Raw genomic sequence first — 24,049 nt, forward strand, 5'->3', positions numbered from 1 at the left:
CATATATATATAGATAGATAGATACGATAATATCAATATAATAATAACGCGTTGCACGGAGGTAATTACTAGTAATGAAAAGAAAACTCTCAACGACGTCGTTCAATTAATTAAATATTGTGATGGCAACTGATACATGAATTTTAAATTCAATCATAATTATTTTTAGAAGGTGATATATTAACACGACAAACAGTAGAAAACATTCCTTTCACAGTCTAATAAAATAATATTTTAATAATATTTAATTTTAAATATTATTATATTATTATACTGTGATGTCAAATCATATTTTTACTGCCTGGTATCAAGAAAATCTTTTTCTTTTTTTATCAACTCCAACAAATTAAAGGCAAGATTCCAAATAGATTTTTATTATATAACTAAATTTATAAACTTTTGAAACTGTTTGATTGGCAATAAATTAAATTTAATAGTACTTAATCAACTCATTTAAACATAATGCATTAAATTAATAAAATTTAAAATAAACGAACGATTATTAAATGTGTATTTTTTAAAAATGTTTTTTAGAATAACTTCATTCATTTTGGTAATAAAAAGATTTGTAGAGAATGTAAAAAAATGTATTATCAATAGTGGAATTCAACTAAATTAAGAATTTGCATAAATAAACTTCATAAAATTGTTGATCAATCTTTCTATTTTTTTAATATATTTTTTTAAGTTTTATTTGGTTGAAACTTTGAAATAGTTTTTATTACCACGATGCCCCCAATGGTTTGCAACTAGGAGCTTTTACGAATCTGGCTCCTGAGATCGCTCTCGAGAAGAAGAAGAAGAAGAAGAAGAAGAAGGAAGAAGAAGAAGAAAGAGTATGCAGATTCCAATTCCCAAACAATGAACCCCAATCCAACACCCTCGCCATACATCAGGTTTTCACCTTTCATCTACATTCATATCACATTTTCGCTTTCACTATGTATCAGTACTGCATCGCTTAATTCCTCAGCATTGATTACGTGCTCATTGTAAATCTCGTTTGGATCTCCGTAATTTTGACGCTGCATTCGATTCGATTCTTAATTGTACGCTATTGTTTTCTATAACCGGTTTTGATTTTGCGGATGTTGAACTATTGGCGAAACGTGACTTGGAGCGCAAGATTCCGACGTGGATGAATCATGAATGAATGCTTTACCTTCTCTGTCTCTTTTTTTTTTTTTTATCAGGAATGGTGGTGTTTAATGCGTAGTGGAAAATGCAACGTGCTTCGCTGACTGCTGAGGAACGTTTGTTTGAAAAAGCGGTGAAGGAAGAATGCGCATGGGAGAATCTTCCCAGGCGACTTCATCTAGTTGTGTCTTCAAAGGAAGAATGGCACAAAAGGTTCTGTGAAATTTATGTATTTACTTTAACAGTTTTTTTTATATTGTCATGATTCATTGTTTAATCTTATAGTTAGTACTCAGTAGTTAGTAGTTACCGTAGTTAGTTTAATAGCTTATGGCTTTTATAAGTTTTTTTTTTGTTTATTTCAGTAAGTTTCAGGTCGAAATTATGATATAATTTCGCATGTCCAAGTTAAGAATTTCTTGAATAAACACTTAATTAAATTATTTGGCTAAATTTACCATTTAACTCTACTACTGAACATTGCATTCCTATGTTTCATTGAAAAATTGAAAACTACTGAGTCTAAGGATGGAGAGCCCCCGTAATTTTGAGATAGCATTGCAGTTGGAAACTTGGCATCTATGCTAATTTTGCTCTGCTCATGTCCTTTGTGGGGCAGTGTTTTTATAGGGTTCAAAGAGATTGGTGAGTTTTTCTGCACTTTAGTAACTCCTCTAGTGTGATACGACCTTTTCAAAGAAGTTGTATTTTGTTTTCTGTAAACAAAATCAAACCAAGTTCGTAAGTTTTAAGAAAATCAAGAATTTTTTCATCCACTAGGTTTGTGTGCGTGTGAAGAGGTGGGATTGCACACAAGTTCGTAAGTTTATCAGTGAAACTATAGTACTTGGACAGGACAATTGTGAAGAATTTCATGTGTATGGTCTTTGCTTGAAAAAATACCTTTTTTATTTTTGGTGGTAAGAAACATATGTTTAACTTTTGAAGTGGAGTAAATTTTCTCAGGACTTAGGAACGCTTTTGATTTCAAAGGCTGTAGTGACTTTAACTAAGAAACCAGTATTTATCCCTCGCAATGAGAGTGTTATGATATTGACTCTGATTTGAGATCAGAGCAACCTCACGTACCAAAACGGAGAAATAAAAACAACAGACTTAATTATCACAATAATATGGATACTTATTTATAATAGCATGATCCACACTTTGTTATCCTTGAGTATTAAATTACCAGATTCTTAACAATTTCCTATTAAAACCTACCTAACTCATATTTCCTAACTAAGAAAAGATAAATGATGCTACTGGTATTCCTTTTGGGCCTAATTGTAAGAATAAGTTGGCTATCAGACAGAAAATTATCATTTTTAGAAGTTTTTTATTTTCTATTTTTAAATATGGTTCTCATAAGTCAAAATGTGATACTTTCCATTCATTTCAGGGCTCATGTCTTTGTTTCTTGAATAACTTTTTCCAGTAAATACATGATTATAATTCTGCGTTCTCTGTTGTTGACCATGTAAATTTTATGCAGGATAATCGAATACTGCATAAAGAAGAGACTTAAATGGAAAAATTGTTTTGCTCGTAAAGTTTGTAAAGAAAATGAATATTATGAAGATATGATGCGCTACTTGCAGAGGAATCTAGCTGTATGTGTTGTACGGAATGTCTGTTACTCTGCTTGATTTCTCCAATTGAAATTTGAAATTGTATATCAAATGCATTTTTACAAAACTTTATATGCATATTTTCTTATCCACACGAATCGTATTAAAGAAATTTTGTGGAGAAAATTAAAGTTTGTTATGTTTCAAAATCGAATTATGACGTTGTAACTAAAAATAAAACATAATGTCCTCAGTTTTAGGATAAGGTTTTAGTAAATAATTTAATCATACTATTACCTTACGATTTTGAAAGTCCTCATCCTGGATATTTAAGACCTTATAACTAAGATTTCCTAGATATTGGGGGGACTCTTATGTTTTATTTCTTGTCTTAGGACATCTGCATTTAATGTACATATTCTCACTTGCAGCTATATCCGTATCATCTGGCGGGCTATGTATGCCGTGTAATGAGAGTATCACCTTTCAAATATTACATTGATATGCTTTTTGAAGTAATGAAAAATGGTAATTTTATTATTTTCTTGCAATTAGGACTAAATTAATTTCATGAATATTGTGCCTAACTAACTCTAACTAACACAAAATTAGGCAATTTTCTTTTCTTGATTATTATATTCCAGAGAAAAAAAAATGCTATGTGACCAATAATGAGTAGATAATTTTGTGGCATTTGCATCTGCACTAAGTCTTTAAGTTCATTTACACTATCAAGTATCTCATGTACTGTACAGTTATTTTTAAAATCAAGTACATCGTAAGAAAATGCAGATGGAAAGAAGAAAAACAGAAGAGAAACAGTGTCTAAAATTAAGGGAGGTATGCATATTTAGCTTTGGTTGTATATACAAAAAATAGACACTAGAAGTGGAAAATATTTAGTATTATAATGAAGATATGCATAAAGGAGCTTGGATTTAAAAGTTAAAAATAAGTGAAGTTAATGAAAAAGGTTTTAAAATTGAACCAAGAAGTGATCAAGGCACCAAATTCAAGGTTTAACACTTGTTAAACTGAGTCCAGATTATCTGTTGGAATGTTGGTTCTGTGCTATCAAAATACACTGATTTTCATATTTTTTTTTCAAATATCAAAATTTGTGTATTTTGAAGTAGCAAGACAACACCAAAACCCAACACAGAATCCAAGTTCTAGTAAACCATAGCCAAATTGATATTATTAATGTAGTAATTATAATAAAAGCAATACATAGATAATATTAAAGAAACATGATATCATAACTTTACAACATTAAAAACTCGAAATAAAGCACTAGTTTATATGTTTTTAACCCTAAAAATACATACAAGGGTTCAAGTAAACATATTATACTATTCGGGTCTTAGTTTGAAACAAAGCATAACAATGTCTATTAGAACTAACAATAGTCTTAGTTTTTTTTTTTCATTTTTTAAAGAAAAATTTGAAGTTGTATTAAGATTTTTACAAATCTATTGTTAGCCGAATTTTTAGTGGTTTGTTTGCCTGCCATTAATCCAATTCAATCTTCAAAAGAGGAGAGTAGAGAAAGCGATTAAACTTCTTTGACATATTTTTCTGTTGTCATAGTCTGAACTCAGAAGGTAGATAAGCATGTAGAGTAGTGGAGGTTTGTTTGGTGGAAGCTGGCCTTTAGAAGTTTACTGCTTGTCTTAATTATTTGCAGAGCAATCTTATGACCGCATCCCAAATTTTAGTGCTGCAGATGCTTTAAGGCTTACAGGAATTGGGAGAAACGAATTTATTGATATAATGAACAGGTGCAGGTCTAAGGTAATGCATAGATTTGCATGTACGTTACGTTAAATATATCTTCAATACTTTGGATTTACATGTAAGTTATTGTATGCATATTTGTGTATGTCTAATTACCTACAGCAATCCTGCTGCATTTATTATCTTCTATTCTCTCTCTATTTATAAAGGGCTATGTATAAAGGAAAATTATAACTTAACAATCAGGACACCACTTGAAATTTTTCAATAAAAGAAATATATGACAATAGGTCGTGCATAAAGAAAGAGAGTACCAGACTTTTTTTTCAATTAAAAAATTACAATTGTCAAATGGATTTTGATGTCAATATATCATAGCCCATTTATACAAAGGGACATACAAATGAAAATATTTTATTGCAGAAAGAAGTGAATCCTAGATATAAGATAAAATTATAAAGAATTAAAATTAAATCACAAGACAATACATGACTTTTTTATGTGGCAGTGTCATCATTTAGGTTTTAGATGCTGGCAAGTCACAGGCACAGACAGTAATGCATTATTAATCTTTGTAACATTACTTGGAAAGGATAATCTATGATTCTTTTCTAAACCTTTTGTGGAATATAAAACCAGGATAATTAGAGAAGCAGTAGAAAGAGAAGTAGAATTTGGAGAAAGAAGGAGAAAGGTGGTTTGTTTATTGTCTGCACTTATACTCCTTTGACCAGGCTTGCAGCAAGCTCGATGAACCATCGTATCAATTTGTATTATCATTGTGTTTGTTATCTACATATTTAAATTTGTGAGTTCACCGGTTTTACTGCTATTGTTTGGATAATGATTTGAATTTGTGTTGGTTATGCCTTTATGATCAAAGGTAGGCTTGCAAATTTTTATGATTCATGTCTTACCAAGCAATTGCTCTTTTGGAATATCCAGAAAATAAGGTGGAAACTTAACAAGTCGATAGCAAAAGAACTTTTGCCTACTCAACCTGTGGATTTTCCAATTGAACCGTGGTGGAGAGTTTGCCTTGTGAACCTTACCTTGGAGGAATTTAAGGTGGGGTATGTCCTTCATCCTTATAAAACAGTGAATCCATGTTTTGGTGGGGTTACTATGAAACTTTACCCAGTAATAAAGAACTGTAATATTGTTTGTAGCCTAGTGTTTCTCATGACTTTTTTTGCCTTAATTCCTTTTGTCGATTTATACTTTACTTTTCTTCTACTTTATAGAAACTCTCAAAGGATGACATGGCTGCAATAGACAGAGTCTGTATGGACGATGCAGATTTTGGCACATTTGATCCTCACATTATAAGGGATCTATGCAAACGGGGACTAATATATTTTGAGGTTCCTGTTTATCCACACGACCGGTTTAAAGGTTTGTTCTATGGGTTTATGTTTTCTTATATTTTCTAATTGTTTTACCTATTTGTCGATGTCCTTTCCGAGGACTGAGTTTATTTTTTGAGCTTCATAATTTGGACTAGTAAGGTAAAACAAACCAAATGTATTGGAGGACTAGTTTGATTTTTTAATTCAACATGATGAACTTCGTTTTTTCTTAGTTAAATTTACAGGGATAGCATAGGAGTCGGTAAGGGTTAATGATAAGCACTTTCTCTTTTTTTGGCAGTTTCCTAAAAGGCAAGAACTGGGATAAGATTTTTTACAAAATCTCCTTTCCTGTTCTTAACTCTCACTGTTTCTTGATTTGTTTTTTCCTTTCTCTTTTTGACTTTCACATACATCCTAAGTGATGAAATGAAATATATCCAATGAAATTGAAACTCAACAGTTTACACGTTTTATTTCAGAGTAAATTTCATATAAATATCAATTTGAACAAAAGTTCCAAATAAAATAGCCCAATATGGTACAGTTTGATCCTTAGCATATTTCAACTTGAAAAAAGAAAGACTCGTAGCAGAAAGTGGCTAGCATTAGCTCGTAAAAGAATTATGTAAAAGATGGATCATATTTAGTGTATGTACCGAATAAACCCCTTAGAAATTGAATTAAGCCACAGAAACCTTTAAACCGAGTGAGCTGAGTATGTGACGACACTTGATGTGAGACGTATGTGTCGCAACACAGAATTTCTAACTAACTTTAGAACTACTGACTACTTCTGCAACTATTAACATTTAATTAAATAATATTTTTCTTCGATTGTTGACATTTTTATGTGATATTACATGGTATGTCTGAAGTAACATAATGTTCGCATCTTTATAAAACATAATACTCAAAAATGGTTGGAGAGATCCTGCCTTTAAACATTACAAGGAGAGGACCCACCAATCCTGATTACAATTGCATGCATTTGATCTGTTGTCGCTGCATTATTCAAGAGTAAGAACAAATAATGCCTTTTATTTACCTGAACGAGAAGGAAAAACCCGTAGTATTTTTCAGTAAGGAGTTTCTCAAACTACAAAAACTAAGGGTGATCAAATTTTAAAAGGAACTTTCATACTTGAATTTAATACCAAAACAAATCTTTTGAAGGATCAAGATTTTGTGCTGTAACAATATGTAATACGTTATTTTCAAAAGGCTGTATCTTATAAATCTGATTTCAGTAATATTTATGTTTCTGGTGGTTCAGTTTCAAGGCTTGAAGGTTTTGTTTCCAACAGGGAGCAATCATATGAAGATCCTATTGAAGAGTAAAGTAGTTGTTTCAGTCTGGGTTTCCATCAATTTTGTTGAAAGAGCTTTTTTATTTCCATATAGTTGGACTCTAATGCTAGAGGTTTTTTTCTTTCAGGTTGTTGTATGCAGTTTTTGTAGTTTCAAATGAAAATGTGACGGTTAGTGAGTTGGCAACAACCCTACAGGCTGACTTGTCACAGCTGCAGGCTGCTGGTGCTTTTGTGTGTAGATTGGGATGGGCAGCAAAAGTACTTGATCCAGAATCTATTATTGGAGATTCAGCCATTCCTGCATCTCCTATGAGTACAATTTGTGACGATGATGCTTCTGTTGCTAGTCAAAATAATGATAATACGCTTTTCGAGAATGACTCCATTCAACAAGCGGATACCTCAGCTTCAGGGAACCTTGCATCTCGTTCTTCCTACACTCGTGTTGCTTTCATAGTTGATGCTAATATTACATCCTACCTTATGATGGGATCTGTTTCACCAGGTATATATATACCCGTCACTCCTTGATTCGTGAAGCTTAAAGTTTAACTATTTGATATAATTTTCTGAACTATTTTTTTGGTTAAATTATTCATTTTATCCTTTTTGCTGTGCTCATTTTAAGTCTTAATTTCTATACCAGAAAATTATAGGTTTTAAACCTCACATAATTTCTGTACCACCATACGAAAGTTTATGTATCGTTTTTATACTATAAATTTTTTTTCTTAGTATTAGTGCTCGCCATAGTCACCAAAACTTTACTCTTACGGGGCATGTAAGAACTAAAACTTTTAGGTTTCTCGTAGGAACTAGAATTTAAAAGGTTTGTCTAACTTATCTCAAGTAAAAATGGGGTTGAACAATTCCATTCAAAATTATTGGTATAAGTCACTAATATACTTGAACATGATTGGTTGCAAGTATTAATTGTATTTATTTTTTGGATGGGGTTGCTTATCCCATTTTTACTTGAGGTAAGTTATTCAAAGGCAAACTTAAAATAGGATAGTCACAGGGACTAATTGAAGAGGTTAACCTGTTTTGTCAAAATATAAGTTATATTATTCTTGAAGGCAATTTGGATGAAATGAATTCTGCTACTCATTATGGCTTCTGAGTTGGCTTATCTTCTTCTTGCTTGTCGCCAAATTTGCAGGCCTGAAATCTCATGCTGTTACACTTTATGAAGCGGGAAAATTGGGTCATGCGAGCATTGCTGATCTTTGCAAGGATCTTAGTACCCTGGAAGGTGCAACATATGAGGGAGAATTACAGGAGTTTGCAAATCATTTATTTAGTCTGCGTTGTGTCTTAGAATGTCTTCAATCAGGTGGAATAGCTAGTAATAAAGAAGAGGAAGATTCTGATAACCTGAACATGATTACGTCAAGCAATGATGGGCCAAGTTCTGTGATACCTGAAATTTCTTTGGATGAAAAATCAGGAGAGTCTGGTGTTTTAGAAACTGTAGTGAGTAATGAGGATTTAATAAATTCTGTTTCAGAGAATTTCGTGGAGGCTTCTGTGTACAGTGAACGTGATCCTAGTACTAGTAGTGGGATTGATGATGAAACACAGTCCAGTACTTTGGAGGAAGGCAGCGATCATCACATTGAGGAAGCTGACAAGTCACACACAAATTTCCGTGAGAATGAGAAACTAGCTGTGTTAGAAGTTTCAGATGTCAAGATAGAAATGCTGAAAAGGAAAAAGATATATCGTGTGGACCTTCTCCGTTCTGAAAGTTTGGCTTCTCTTGCACCAACTACTCTTGATCGCTTGTTTCTTCGTGACTATGGTATACTTGTGTCCATAGTGCCTCTTCCCCATTCATCAATTATTCCTAAACCTACAGGACCAGTTCATTTTGGTCCTCCTACGTATTCTTCCATGAGTCCATGGATGAAATTGGTGTTATATTCAACTGCAGGTAATGGGCCTCTATCAGTTGTTCTGATGAAAGGCCAATGTATGCGCTTGCTTCCTGCTCCATTGACTGGTTGTGAGAAAGCCCTTATATGGTCTTGGGACGGTTCCACAATAGGAGGTTTAGGAAGGAAGCTCGAAGGAAACTTAGTGAAGGGAAGTATACTTTTGCATTGTTTAAATTCACTTCTAAAACATTCAGCTGTGCTCGTGCTGCCTCTCAGTAGATTTGATCTTAATCAATCTGGAAAACTTATTACTTTGGATGTCCCTTTGCCTTTAAAAAACGCTGATGGATCAATTGCCTCTGTAGAAAAAGAGTTAGGACTAGATGATGAAGAGGAAAATTTTAAGCTGAATTCTCTGTTAAATAATTTGGCAAACAAAATGGAACTGTGGACCGTTGGTTATGTTCGGCTATTGAAACTATTTAACGGAACAAAATCAGGCCAGTTCTCTTCCATAGAGAAATATGAATGGGTGCCATTGAGTGTGGAATTCGGGATACCACTATTTAGTCCAACGTTGTGCAATAGTATATGTACAAGGATAGTTTCATCTAAGATGCTTCAATCTGACTCATTTGGTCAACACCATGATGCAATGCAAAATTTAAGGAAAAAGTTACATGACATTTGTGCTCAGTACAAATCAACTGGTCCAACTGCAAAGGTTCTTTACCAGAAAGAGCAATATACTGAACAACCTATGAACCAAGCTAGGGCAACACGAAATCCACTTGTTGATATTTCTCCCGATTCAGGGGTGGTATTAAGCGTGCGTCAGAGGTTAAAACTTGCTAATCAACAAAGCTGCCAAAATGAAGTGTTGTGCTGTGATGGCAGTGCTCTTAGGTTTGTTGCTGAATTCCTATTAATCCAATGCTTAAAGTTGATTAATTTATTTTCTTTAATTAGCAATAATAAATTAATTAAATGAGTCCCTTAAGGTGCCCCAACCCATAAATATGATTTACCATATCTACAACACATCTTATAGAATATACCTTAAAAAAACTACTTTTACCTAGACATGTATATATATAAAGAATTATGGAGATACATTATATCTTTTTCTTTCCTTCGGATTATGCATTTTTTTTATTTTAAAATAACATTGTTATTGAGAGTCTTCATGTCTGTGCATGCAGCCTCCATCTCATTGTGATTTTTCAAGAGACATATTGAGATTCAATTGTCTATATTTTCGTAGTTCACCAGCCACATCCTTTTGACATTGTTGATACCTATCTCCTACACATCATAAACTAACAAAACAACAATATATACTACCCTGGTGTTTCATACTCCGCTTTCCACTTACAAAGATGATATTTATGAGATTTATATCAGACTTACGACAGAACAATACCCTATTAAACCCTTTATGAACATGTATGGTTTAATTTTATACACATAATAAACAGGATTTAGGACACATACACCAATTTATATATGAGAAATTAGTTTTGTTTTTTTTTAGGTTTGTATTGCATGCTCATCCTTTTAATTATGTGAGACCAAAAAATTCTTCCCATCATGGACTGCATTCCTAAACAGCTTAAAGTTGCTTAATGTTTTCGTTTGATTAAACTGTACTAGCATTGTCTTGACAAACACAAGACAGAAAAGAATGTTTTTCGTAACTTGATTTTCTAATCATCCAAAGTCTCAGAGAGTGTGCTCTTGCATGGTGCATGCAGATCATACGCATTAACTTTTCCTCGTGAAGCTGCCACGAAACCTATTAAAGAAACCCCTGAAGCCAATACGAAAAAACCTGAACCAGAAGCAAATGATAGTAAAGAAGCAATCCTTCCGGGCGTTAATCTTATTTTTGATGGTTCTAGGTTGCTTCCATTTGATATAGGAGCTTGTCTTCAAGCTCGCCAACCTATATCCTTAATAATAGATGCAGCTGCTGCCTCAGCATATGTACCATTCAAATAGATCTGCACTCATAAATCATTATTGATTACTCCACTTCAAATCTTTGACACGTGAACGGCAATGCTTGCTAGCAACTCATGTTTGATGACACCGTGTACTTCTTCAAGATTGATGGTAGTTAATGAGCGCAAACTTGGCCTCAGGTTTAAGGTAAATGTTCATTGCTTTTCTTGTTCAGTGGTATGTCCATGGATTTGCACGCATTACGATATAAATTATGCATGTTGTTTGTATCTGTTCCAGATTTTGCTAGACCAAGAAATTCAATATCAGTTAGAGCTGTGAAAAGAGGAAATATATGTTAAACAATGTATATATATATGTTAGGATATTTTTTTCTCCTGTCAAATTTGAGAAAAACTTATCCATTGGAAATTCGTTTCTTTATTTCATCTTACATGATGTGTACTTGTCAGTTTTCTTTTACCTCAGTTGTTTCTTTGTTTATTGTTCATGTGTAATTTCTACAGCTTTGTGTAGACTAATTAAACAAATTAAGGGATGCCAAATATTTATTAGTTTTATTTTCCTCCAAATCTAAATGAAGTTAACATACCTGACTATTCGAACCACTGAAGTAATGATCGCCAATCGCTTTAAGTATGGAATACATATTTTAAAAGAAATAAAGATGTGTATATTTTAGACAAAAAATACTATTTTATTTAGGTGAAATTATTCTCAAAATATATAAATAAAGAAATTAATGTGATTAATAAAACATCTATTAAGGTTAGTTTCTCGTAGTTGTAGTCAAATCAGTTTATTTATAGATATTTATTTTGTGATTTTTAATTAATATTAATGTAAAAATTTAGAATTTAAAAAAGTAAATTTTTTCTTTATATGAGTAATAAAATAAGAAAAAATTTATTATTTTGATTTAATGGCCAAGCATATAATAAAACGACACACTTATAAGATGGTACATATTTTATTTGTTTATTTTATGTATATGTCTTCTTAAATTTTCTGGAAATTTCAATTAATTTTTTAAAACTAATTAATATAATTAATGAGTGCATTTAACTAAGAAAATAATCAATAATTAATATAAAAAATACTATTACGATTGAGGTGTATTAGATATGACTAAAATAAGATTATGATCATGAGTGTATGCATATTTTTTTTTTGGGTATAAAAAATAATTTTAAAAAACTAATTAGAAATTTTATATATATTTTTTTATAAATAAAAGCTTTCATGTTAGGCATCACTATGTCACTTAAGATCTCAGTTAGGCTGACACCTCAAGTAACAACCATCATTTTCCATCACATGAAAAAAGTATTATTAAACAAAAGAAAAAAGAAAGAAAATACAAAAATATGGGGACTAGACCAAAACTCATATGTTAACAAAAACGATACATATGTAGATTATACCTATTCATAAAGAATTCTAAGAACAGACAAGGTGGAAGCCTATTATACCAAAGAAAAGATTCTCTATGAAAAAATCCTAAATTAGTCAATTTATCAGCACACGCATTTCCTTCACGAAAAATATGAGTAACCGTAAATCTAATTTTCCCACAGTAATTAAGACAAGCATTCCATCGATTACGAAGCATCCGAGGAACATTTGTCCTAGCAGTAAACACAGCACAAACCAAAGCAGAATCACATTCCAGCCAGACATTAGTAAGCCCCATCTTTTGAGCTTCCTCCATAGCATGTATAACCCCATAAAACTCAACAATCAGAGCAGACTGAACTTTAAGAAACGCAGAAAAAGCTCCAATAAATTTCCTCATACTTCCACGAAAAATACCTCCGCAAGTAGCAAGACCAGGATATCCCTAGCAGCCCCATCAATGTTAATTTTAACCCAACCTGATGAAGGAAACTCTCATCTAACAGGAAGAGGACGTAGAACTTTACCGGTACGAGTGTTAATACCAAAAAACTTGAGCACATTGAAATCGAACATATCATTCTTCATTTAAGCTTTAGACAAATTACCTACTAGACAAGTTAAGTTTTTAATAACCAAAATAGCCTTAGAAACCTCAATCTTATCCTGAAAACGAGCATAATTCCTCATAAGCCATATCATCCAAATAGAAAAAGTTATCCCGACTAGCTTAATCAATTTAACCTACAGACTACCATCACTATTAATAAAAGAAAGAAGATCATCCTTATTAGAGAAATGATAAGTAGGAAAAATGTGTTGAACTCAACTCCAAATACGCAAAGCATTAGCACATTCAAAAAATAAATGTTGAATAGATTCCTCGTGCTTTTCACAAAGCATACACATAGAACAAATATGCAAACCTTTATTTTGAATATGTTTATCGGTAGGAAACCGCCCATGAAAAACTTTCCAAAGGACAAGAGTTTTGGAAGGCGAAATATATGAAGACCAAATAAATTTACCCCAACCACAGGAAACCCCTGGATCCAAGAAAAAAGTCATAGCTGATTTAACAGTGAGACGACCAGACTCATCTAGAATCCAATTAGGAATATCCTGTACCGTCCTAACCATGATATGACTAAAAAGATGAGGCATCTGCTGTAAAGACAATGGAATATTCCAATCACCACCTGTCCAAAACTGAGAGACTGTATCCGGAATACTAACACCATCAGATAATCCTGCAATATTTGCTAAAGAAGTAGTAGCATACCATTTATCATTTCAAAAATTAATAAGAGAATCTGTACCAACAGTCCAAGAAGTATAATCAAGTATAGTAGAATAAAACTGCTTAATTCCATACCAAAGAGATGACGATCTATAAACCATTCGAAACTCGTATTTTGATTTAAGGACCTTAGCTTTCAAGAGCAAAGACCAAGGCTTGTTGCTATAAGCAAAGTTCCAAGCAAGCTTAAGAAAATATAAGCTATACCTTTTTTCAACTGCTTAAGAAGAGAAACAGGTCATTTATACAAATTAAAACTATAAGCTAGAAGACCCGTAATCACTGTATTGACCAACTGAACCCGACCCATCATGCTAAGAGATTTACCTTTCCAAGAAGCTAACTTCAATTTGACTTTATCAGCCAAAAGTTGAAGAAAACGACCCCTTGAAGCACCAATTTTAAATTGAAAAGAATGATTAATTTAAAACGTGACACTAATTTTGTCCAAAGTATTAAATTTCATTAAATAAGTTTGATATTAATTTTTATATTTATTATTGTACTATCATATATTTATTTATTATACATATCAAAATAAAATATTTAATATCTTTTTGAGGTATTTCGTATCGATAAAAATATTGAGATAATTAATAAAATTTATTACAAAATTTAGTATTATAAATTTTTATCAACATTTATTTTAGAGATAAAAATACCAAAAAATTTAAAATTATAATCAGTAAAAAAAACAAAAAATAATATTAAAAATCCAAGAATATATATATATATACCGATTATAAATATAATATATTACTGAAATACATGTTTGAAAAAGAGATCAGAGTATTCAAAATGAAGAATAAAAACAGTGAAAAGGGTGAGAATTTAATCCTCATATTTATACATTTTAAGAATTCTTATTAGATGCCCAAAGAATAAGCATTTTAATTTATAATAAATAACTGAAAATTGTGTTGTTATGGAACATCTCTATATTTATATTTTTGAGTTATATATAAATTAAGATTAAATATTTGTTAATGAATTGAAAACATACGTTTGAAGAGAATTTATTATTGATGAATATACATAAAATATATAATGTACAATTAATTAGTTGAAATAAGATTAAAGAATATGATGTAGTTTTATATAATGTAAATAGTTGAAGAATAATATTCATTAAAAAGTAAAGGACACCACTGAACTTACTTTCTATTATTTTTATTTTTTTACTGATTTTTTTTATATTATATTATTTTCTTGATGTGACTTCAAATTATATATTGATTTTAATATTTTAAAATATATTAAAAATATATTTTCAAAAAATTATTGATTACTTAAGTATTACACAAAATTTGCTATCTTCCTATTATTGCACAATTTATAGGGACGAATTCATGGTTTCTAAAATATATCTATTACCGCTTCTTAATATTTCATAACATTTGCTACTTTTCTATAATATAACTAAATATTCATGATTTCTCAAATCTATCTATTACTTGTCTTATATAATTAAAATTATAGTTTAAATATATATCTCATATTTACATTTGGAAAAAAAATAATTATAGTTTAAATAGTGCTACCTTTTTTCTTTTAAAACATATAATCTCACGTTTACCTTAAAAGTTCAAGATTTGTCTCAGATAAATCATAGTTGGAAAATATTCACATATAATTAAAGTATCTAACAACATTTTGATGAATCGAGATTTGAAATGGAGAATTAATTGTAAATTAAGATTGACTCAACTAAAAAAATACAAATAAATGTTTTCGAAACATGTTCTAAAATGATAATAAATACATATAATTATTGTTTCTAATAGGAAGATAAATCTAGAGAACTATTGAAGTCTTCTTCTCCTTCTTTCGGTCGGTCAGGTTGTTGGGTGATGAACTGAGATTCTTCTCGTCCTTCTGCTTTTCTTCTTGTCCTTATGCTTCTCCTTGGCACTCTGACGCTCAAGTCAGTAAAGCGGATGATGGTATTCTAGTAGGTGAACAGTAATAAATTACGTACCTTTCTTCTTGGAATGTGTGTTATTTATATTATTCTAATGGACTTAAGTTGGGCCGGTTTATCGGAGTGGATCTGCTTAGGTTGTATTACCTAATTCTTAATGACGGATTAACTTCACTGACCTTGGTTTGAGCCTTATCGGTAATATGGGTCGGCCGGCCAGGGTGATTCCCCTCGCATCGGCCAAGATTTCATGGTCTCGACCAAGTCTCTAGGGTCTCGGCCAGGTTTCCCTAGTCTCGATCACGTAGACCAGGTCTCGGACAGCCAGGTGTGTGTCTGATCAGGAGATTAATGATAAACAATTATAGTGTTTTAAAAGTTTCAGCTGTTATTTTAAAATACCCTAAATTTCAGATATATATTTTTATCATATGTTTTTAAAATATATTTTGATGTTGAGATAAAGTGGTTAGAATTCTTTCCAATAATGTTTTTCCAAAATATACTCTTAACAATAGATTTTTTAGTAACAATTTATTTCCGAAAATATCTGCATGATGACTTGGGTTGAGTTCCCAACAGTTCACGCAAGAGATAAAGCGAAAAGGGTGAAAACGGTGTCGTATGAATGATTGGGAATTTGCGAGTAAGGTAGTGTGCGTATATATTCAATGTGGGACATTGTGATGTGAGAAAGAAGAAGGAAGAAGGAAGTGAAAGCAGAGAGAAAAAAATGGAAGGAGAGAAAGAGAATCCCGATGGTAACGCCGCTGCTATGGTACACTCTTTCTGTGAAATCACTTCCTCTTCCAAAGAAGAAGCACTTTTCTTTCTCGAAAGCCATAATTTTGACCTAGATGCCGCTGTTTCCACATTCCTCGATAATGCCAATAACCCTATAAGCATCCCTCAAAACGACGACGTTGTTCCAAACCCCAACGCAGGCGCCTCTTCCCCTCCCTCCGATTCTCACTCTCCGGATTTCTACCCTTCGCGGTCCCCATCGCATTCGCCGACTCCCTCACCGTCGCGCGCGCCCTACGAGCTCCGATCGCGCAGGTCTCTGGGCAAGAAACCCTCTTCCAGTCGCCAAGGCAAAATTCGAACCCTAGGTGATCTGAAATACTCCACTCGTGACTCTGATTCCGATTCCGATCCCGATTTCCAACCTGACGAGTACTACACTGGCGGGCAAAATAGGTATATAAAGTAATTGTTTATTTTATTGATTGAAAATTTGAAATTATGAACTTTTGAGAGAGTGGGATCTAATGCAGCATTTACATTGGAATTTTGATTTTGATTTTTTTTTTTTTTGTATTTGACGTTATTTTCAGTGGGATGCTTGTTCGAGATCCTTCTAAAGGGAACAATAGTGTGGATGATATTTTCCAACAAGCTCGGGATGTTGCTGTTGATGCGCCTCCTGAGAACCCTCGAAACTCTTCGCAGGCGAGAAGTTTCAGTGGCTCGGCGAGGTTGCTTTCTGGTGAAACTGTGCCGTCTGTTTCTCAGCGTTTAGAGGAAGTTACTCACACTGTCACGTTTTGGAGGAATGGGTTCTCTGTCAATGATGGTCCTTTGAGGAGGCTGGATGATCCACAAAATGCGCCATTTCTCGAGGTAAATGATCCACTAAAATCTCTTTTTCGTAGGCTTTTATTCATGTCTTTTATATTAATATGAACATCTTCAAAGGGTGCATGTGCGTTTCGGTATATGGTTTAACTAAGTGCTTATGGAACAAGTGTTCATTGAGTAATTATTGGTTGTAGTCTATTTTTATAGTCTGTTCTGAAGAGCTTATTGAAATATGTTTAAAAAGCACGTTGTCCACATCGTGTCCTGTTATTTTTGTAAGCTTTTTCCTATTACTTGTACTGCATTTGGATAAGCCTCTTCATTAGCATTTACAAGAAAATTTTAAAAAAAACGGTGAAATGAATTTAAGGTTTTTTCTTTAAGTTGGAAATATCCTATACAGTTAGATTTCATAGAAGTTCTCTTGTTTAACTTTCGGGTAACCTAGGTGCATAAACAATGCTATTAAATAGCCGCTGTGGTATCACTGTTGCATTGCATTGCAGTGTTTCTGGGATCTGTGATAGCAATTTCGTTTGCTATTGCGGCTGCTACGATTGTCGTGGTTATGGCATGTGTTCTGCTTTCTGCACCCACTTCTCATCTCCATCGTATATATATTCAATTGAATATTTGAGTTAATTTTATGCCAATTTTTTTACATTTTATTGTGATTTACTTACAGTTTAATTTTTATTTATGTATAATTGATATATCATATAGTTCAACAACTATGCAACTTCTGCTATTTGCATGCAACATTATCCAATATATGATATAGTGATTATTGGCTTTCCACCATTTTTGCCTGCAACACTTGCTTGCTCTACATTATAGCGAATTGTTTGTTTTCCATCATTTTTCATAGTCTGCAATTGATAACAATGCACAAGTTTATTTTTGTTTATAAAAGAAGAATTGAATTAATTTCACCTTATTTTCTTTTCCTGTAATTGTAAAGAAGTTTATCCAAATAGAATCTCACTCAATAGCTTAGGTCATAAAATGAGCTTCAATTCGTGGTAATAGAACTCTTTTGTTGTGTAGTCTAAATTTATTGAAAGTTCCTGCTTTCACCACTTGCAACTTGTGAAAGGTTATCCTTGTCTTCTGATTGAGAATTATTCATGCTTATAATTTTTTAACTCAATACAGAGCATAAAGAAGTCTGTATGTCCCAAAGAGCTTGAACCAGCTGATCGAAGGACTACTGTCCATGTCAGCCTCACAAGGCGGGATGAAGACTATCCTGTACGCCCTTTTCTATTTTTTCTTCAGCCTTGGATTTGTTAGCTGTCCTATACATGGTTTTTACCTTTCTTTTTTTCCTTTTGTCAATGTTTATATGCAGGAACCAGTGAAGCCACGCCATCTTCCTTTCCAAGGTGTTGGAAGAACCTTAGGTGGCCCAAGCTCCGGCAGTGAGGAACCTATTCAAACAACTGGTGCTTCGCCAACTCCATTGCCAACATTGGGGTTAGTTGTAGATGAGTCACAGCCAATAACATCAATCCAGCTGAGGTTAGCCGATGGCACACGCATGGTTTCTCGCTTCAATCACCACCATACAATCAGAGATGTTCGTGCATTCATTGATGCATCAAGACCTGGGGGAGTGAGAAGTTACCAACTTCAGGCAATGGGTTTTCCTCCCAAACAACTCACTGATTTGGACCAGTCTATAGAACAAGCTGGTATAGCCAACTCAGTTGTAATCCAAAAGTTGTAGGTTGTTTACCAGATTTATTTCCAGTGGACTTGAAAATTATCATTCTTATGTCTAAACATTGATTGATCTACGTATATTCTATTAGTGAATTTGATGAAATGTTCATTGTTAGTATACTCCACTCCTTATTTGCTTTATAAGATAATTATTATACGATCACAATAACCTCGTAACTTATAATTTCTGATTACAAGGACCCTCTACTTTTCTAGTGTTGAGTTTTATTCACAAATTGTAGTTTGTGAACTAGGGTAATTACTATATACGGGATCGTCACATGGACACCAGTTACGATCATGTCATGTCTGTTCTTATGAAATTTTGAACTGGCCTAAATTATAAATGTATTTGTCTTTTTTTTATGTTGATTTCTTCTAAACAATTATTGTTTTTGCAATTACGCACTGATTACGACCGCGTACTTTGTGCCGATCAATTCAAATTCAGTTTTAACTTTTTTTTACTCTCTAATTATTATATTTGGTATTCATATTATAGGATTCCCAATTATACTTTGTTTTTTATTTTTTATGTGTGTTGGGTCTATCTTTGATATTATTTTATATAGGATTCCTGAAGGGGACAAAGGTTGGTTAACTGGTGTGAGATGTTTGACCTGTGAAGGAAAAGTGGCAGTAAGTAAAGTAACTAAGAGAGAAGGTCCACTAGGAAACGGAAAGTGTGAGGGGAACCCAATATTGAAAAAAGGCTCTGATAGTGATATGCAAACAGTTCAATTATAGGCCCAGAAACAGGTGTGCCCTAGCTAGTTGCGTTGGATAACGTTAAGTTCAACTTATCAGTAGGCCATGTTCCCGAATAAAACAGAAAAATTAAATCATTTCCTTAATATGGTGCCAACATTTTTTTAGCTACCTACTACTTTAGTCACTATCTTCTTACTTCCTAATTTCATGCCATCAATATGAATGTAATCACATGAAGCATACACAATATTTATATGGAATTAAGATCCAAATTTTGATACTTGGTTCATTGGGCAACAGTATTATCATAGTTAGAAGTGTAAATAGTTGATACAAACTGCAGCCAAGGAGGATACCTGCATAGGAAAAAGTTGTTAGATGAATAGCCCCATCATTGTTTGATAATAAATTTGAAGAAGAAAACGGAAAAGGACAATAGAAAGAGGGTTTGATGTTGTAGAGGTGAAGTAGAAACAATGAGATAGTTGGTGAAATTTTTCCAGAAGGCCACATTTGCTTTCTGCTATTAACTTTTACTTACTTTCTGCTGTATTCATAGCCTCATCCAATAATCACTTGCAAATTTATTGAAGCTGTTTTCATACCAATCATAATAACTCCTTCCTCCACTATTATATCTATATTGCACTCTATTTTACTTTATTTTCTCAAACACCCTTTTTTCTTGGCATACTTCAACTATTACTAAACACCAAAAATTAGTATTCATCATGCATACATGTAATGTTTTAAATAATTATACTTATAACAAAATAAATTAAACTATTACACTTAATAATTTATTTCAAAGTTTTAGATTGTATATGTGGGTGGTTCAAATTGCATATTTTCTTACAGTTTTTAATATTATAAATACGTATTGTAAACAAATATAATTGATACAACTTAATTACACATAAAAATTGATAATATGATAAACAATTATGACAATGGACCATTTTTTAAATCTTAATTAAGATAATTTTTTTTTATTACATCCACTATCAGAAATCATTAAACAACAACTAATTTTTAAAAATAAAAAATAATTAATTAGATTAAGTTAGATATTATTTTATAAATTAAAAAACTATTAATATCTAAAAAAATTCTATTATTAATAAAAATTTACAAAATTATTTCTAAACTGGTATTAATTTTACCTATTAACAATTTTAGATTTTAAAATAATCAATAGTTTAGAATTTAAAATATGTAGTAATTAAAATTTTGATAATTAATTCTTGTAAACTTTTATTAATAATATAAACTACTTAAATTTCAATAATTTTTGTAGGTTAGGTTATAAATTAGAATCTAATTTAGTTAATATAATAATTAATTAATTTTTTAAAAATTAATTATTATTTATTAATTTTTTTGTAGTGATCTTTGTAATTATTATTATTTAGATTATGATTTTTGTTACTTAATGTATCATTTTCAACAGATAAAAAAACATTTTTGTCTTTAATGAAAAAAATGAAATTTAGTTCACGTATATCACTGTTCACCATTAATGTGATAATCCTATATATTGGTGTATAATATTTCTTAAAATAAATATTAAAATGAAATTATTTTAATATATATATACATATATATATATATGTATAATTAGCATAATGTTAAAAACAATATAACAAATTGGATTTGTGAAAGAATATAAGAACTATGATGATGTATACTATATATATAGGCACTAATTTGACATAATTTATTTTTAAATATTTAAAAATTAATATCCAATAATTAGTAATTATTTTATTTAAAAAAAATCATTTTTTAAACAGTTCACTAAATAGAAATTATAATCAATTCAGAATCATAAAAAGAGAGTTTAAAAATAAAAGGAAAAAATTAAAAGTTAAAATTAAAAAATTTAAATATAAATTAGTCTCTAATAAATGAATGAAAAGTAGTGTATGATAAATGTAAGAAAACTAACCTTAAAACTTTGTAGTAAGAAGCAGAACATTGATGATTGTAAATAGCAGTGAGGGGGTTCAAATAGCAAAGTCCAAAGTTGAACCTCAAGAGAACCCAGAAAACGCATAAACAGCTTTTATATTTTTGTCTCTGAAAAGTGATTCGCAAATTCAGATCAAACAAAAGCCCCACAAACAGATGTTGGTAAAAGTGATAACAAATAACGACATGATTAAAGCTATATCAATATGTTTAGATAACATTTTATAACTTTTTTTTTTTACTTTTAATTTAATGACTTTCCAAATCATGAATCATTCTAAGTGTGAGAATAACAATGCAAGATTATTCTTCTTTACAACATTCTTAGAGATTAAATATATACTATTTAAAAGGTGTGCTTCTTCAAATGATACTAAGTTTTTTTTGTGAAGTTAAAGTCATAAATAGATAGTTGTGTCAAAAAAAATTACAGAGAGATATTTGTATTATGAAAAAGTACCGATTCAAAGAAGATTGATTTTTATAAAGAATATTCATAGTTTGTAAAAAAATGCTTCAAAGAATAGAATTTAACTGTTAAAGCTGATAAATATTCAGAAGAATAATGGTATGTGAAAAAAAATGCTTAAATGATAATGTTGGTTGTTATTTATGTAATGAAATAGAAGAGTTGTGAAAGATAATATTCCCATGTCACCATCTTCGAAATCTTATTCTTTGGTATTAAGTTTTAAGACTGCTAATAAACTAACTACTAATTTTATTATTTCGCTAACATTTTCTTATTATCAGAAACTATCAACCGTCCAATACAACACTGTTTTTTCTTCACAGAATAAGTAAATATTTATTTTTTATTTGAGTTTTCTTTTTACATTTTAAGAACAAACAATCCAACTTAATTAGTTACCAACCCAAATTAATATTTTGTTCAAATTTTATTTTGAGCTTTTTCATAACATTTTTTTAATATTAAGAAAATAAAATCTTATCTTATTATAACTCCACCCCCCCTAAAATACCATCTTTTATATATATATATATATATATATATATATATATATATAAATGGTATTTTTAAAAGTTCAAAGAATATTTTCCTTAATGAACTATTCTTTTTTCATGTGTATATAGGTTTTAATAATAGGTATTGTTTTTACAAGGCCTTAAAAACAATTAGCACTCTTCTTCACTTCTAAGTATTTTTGGACTTTCACTCCAATATTGGGGCTTTCGGTTACAAGATCCACTAGTTTGGGCTTGGGCTAATTCTCGATTACAGGATATGGGCTCTCACTTGTCTTGTTTCATCCGGTTCAACTCTCGGTTTCTGGGCTCTGGATCAACTCTCGGGTGGGTGGGTGTACCTACAAGGGACTCTAATGATAAAGTCAGAATTTACTTGTTAAATTATTAGATAAAAATTAATGTACCTACCTCTTAAGCAGATCATCTATATATAATGCTCACTTGTTGGCCTTTTGACTTAATTGGACGTTTACTCTTTGCACCTTACAATTATTAGATATTCAATAGATGTTTTAGGCTTATCTATTGGGCTTTGATACATTATCTCCTCATTTATTATTTATTTATTTTAATTTATCTTTTCATTATGCTGACGACCTCTCGATCTTTCGACCTAGTGGCCTACCCAATACACTAGCCCCTAGGCATAAGGAATTTCGAAAAGACGAAATACGGATAAAAAATATTCAGAGTTTTTAATTGAACATGACATTTAATATTCTTGTCTTAGAGATTTTGTGTATTAAATGCACTTTGTAAGAAAAGATTGTATCATTTTGCGTGCATGATAATTACTTTGATGTTGACGTGAAGCGCTTTTAATCCTTAGCCATTGGATGCATTAAAATTTAACAGTTCAAATTTTGTGTTGTTTCGTTTGGAAGGGGTTTTTGACCATTATAAATATCAATTTCATGGTCACCCTACCCCACTGTTCTTACTACTTTTGTATCTTTGTATCCGATAAATATTTGTAATCATTCTTATAAGGTATTGTGTCTTCTTCAAGCTGTGTTCCAATTCTGATGAGGATTTGGGGTTTTCGAGCATGAGTAATGGAGCTGTCGGGAGAGTGATTGAGGATATAACAAGGAATATTCATTCTGCGGCTTCATCTACCACAGTATCACTTGTAAAGAATAAAGTTTGTGTTGGTGTAAATTCGAGCGAGGAAGTTCCAGATCTTGAGGCTGAAGAATGAGTCGAGAGGGCAGAAGAAAATTGGAGTCTTCGGCTTGGTTATGAATATGAACGGGTTGATTATAGAGTTTGTGAGTATTTTCTCGATATTGTTATACTTCAGCCCTTCGTAGTTTTTTTTTGTCTAATGTCTCTATTTATTCTCCTGAAGCCATTGAGAAAATTATTTCTTCTAAGCGTTGTCGGACTATTGACAATGTTTGTCATGACCATGAAGGTAAAGGTGAAGCCTATGATTTTTTATTTTATTTTTATGAATGTCTTTTTACGAACATTCACGTCAGATGATCTCCACTCGATGAA

The 24,049-nt window shown here is 31.6% G+C and overlaps 2 protein-coding genes across 2 annotated transcripts; both read left to right on the forward strand.

The window, feature by feature from the left end:
* Positions 1-792: 792 nt before the first annotated feature.
* Positions 793-11,271, forward strand: LOC137825715 (uncharacterized). Its single transcript, XM_068631454.1, has 11 exons — positions 793-896; positions 1,194-1,350; positions 2,633-2,750; positions 3,140-3,236; positions 4,396-4,502; positions 5,391-5,513; positions 5,690-5,840; positions 7,071-7,131; positions 7,233-7,612; positions 8,270-9,893; positions 10,742-11,271. The coding sequence occupies exons 2-11, from the start codon at positions 1,223-1,225 to the stop codon at positions 10,986-10,988; spliced, it is 3,036 nt and encodes a 1,011-aa protein (XP_068487555.1). The 5' UTR covers positions 793-896; positions 1,194-1,222; the 3' UTR covers positions 10,989-11,271.
* A 4,833-nt stretch (positions 11,272-16,104) lies between these two features.
* On the forward strand, positions 16,105-18,977 carry LOC137824414 (plant UBX domain-containing protein 4-like). The gene is made up of 4 exons (XM_068630054.1): positions 16,105-16,768; positions 16,906-17,191; positions 18,305-18,400; positions 18,501-18,977. The coding sequence occupies exons 1-4, from the start codon at positions 16,302-16,304 to the stop codon at positions 18,876-18,878; spliced, it is 1,227 nt and encodes a 408-aa protein (XP_068486155.1). The 5' UTR covers positions 16,105-16,301; the 3' UTR covers positions 18,879-18,977.
* The last annotated feature ends 5,072 nt before the right edge of the window (positions 18,978-24,049 follow it).

Source organism: Phaseolus vulgaris, chromosome 8, assembly GCF_000499845.2.
Source record: "Phaseolus vulgaris cultivar G19833 chromosome 8, P. vulgaris v2.0, whole genome shotgun sequence".
NCBI lineage: Eukaryota > Viridiplantae > Streptophyta > Magnoliopsida > Fabales > Fabaceae > Phaseolus > Phaseolus vulgaris.

Bases quoted from the DNA above. Each gene is read 5' to 3' on its own strand.
- LOC137824414 (XM_068630054.1), top strand. From the start codon at position 16,302: ATGGAAGGAGAGAAAGAGAATCCCGATGGTAACGCCGCTGCTATGGTA. The intron at 17,192-18,304 runs GTAAATGATCCA...AACTCAATACAG, and splicing joins AAAATGCGCCATTTCTCGAG to AGCATAAAGAAGTCTGTATG. The intron at 18,401-18,500 runs GTACGCCCTTTT...GTTTATATGCAG, and splicing joins GGCGGGATGAAGACTATCCT to GAACCAGTGAAGCCACGCCA.
- LOC137825715 (XM_068631454.1), top strand. From the start codon at position 1,223: ATGCAACGTGCTTCGCTGACTGCTGAGGAACGTTTGTTTGAAAAAGCG. The intron at 3,237-4,395 runs GTAATTTTATTA...AATTATTTGCAG, and splicing joins TTTTGAAGTAATGAAAAATG to AGCAATCTTATGACCGCATC. The intron at 7,613-8,269 runs GTATATATATAC...CCAAATTTGCAG, and splicing joins GATGGGATCTGTTTCACCAG to GCCTGAAATCTCATGCTGTT.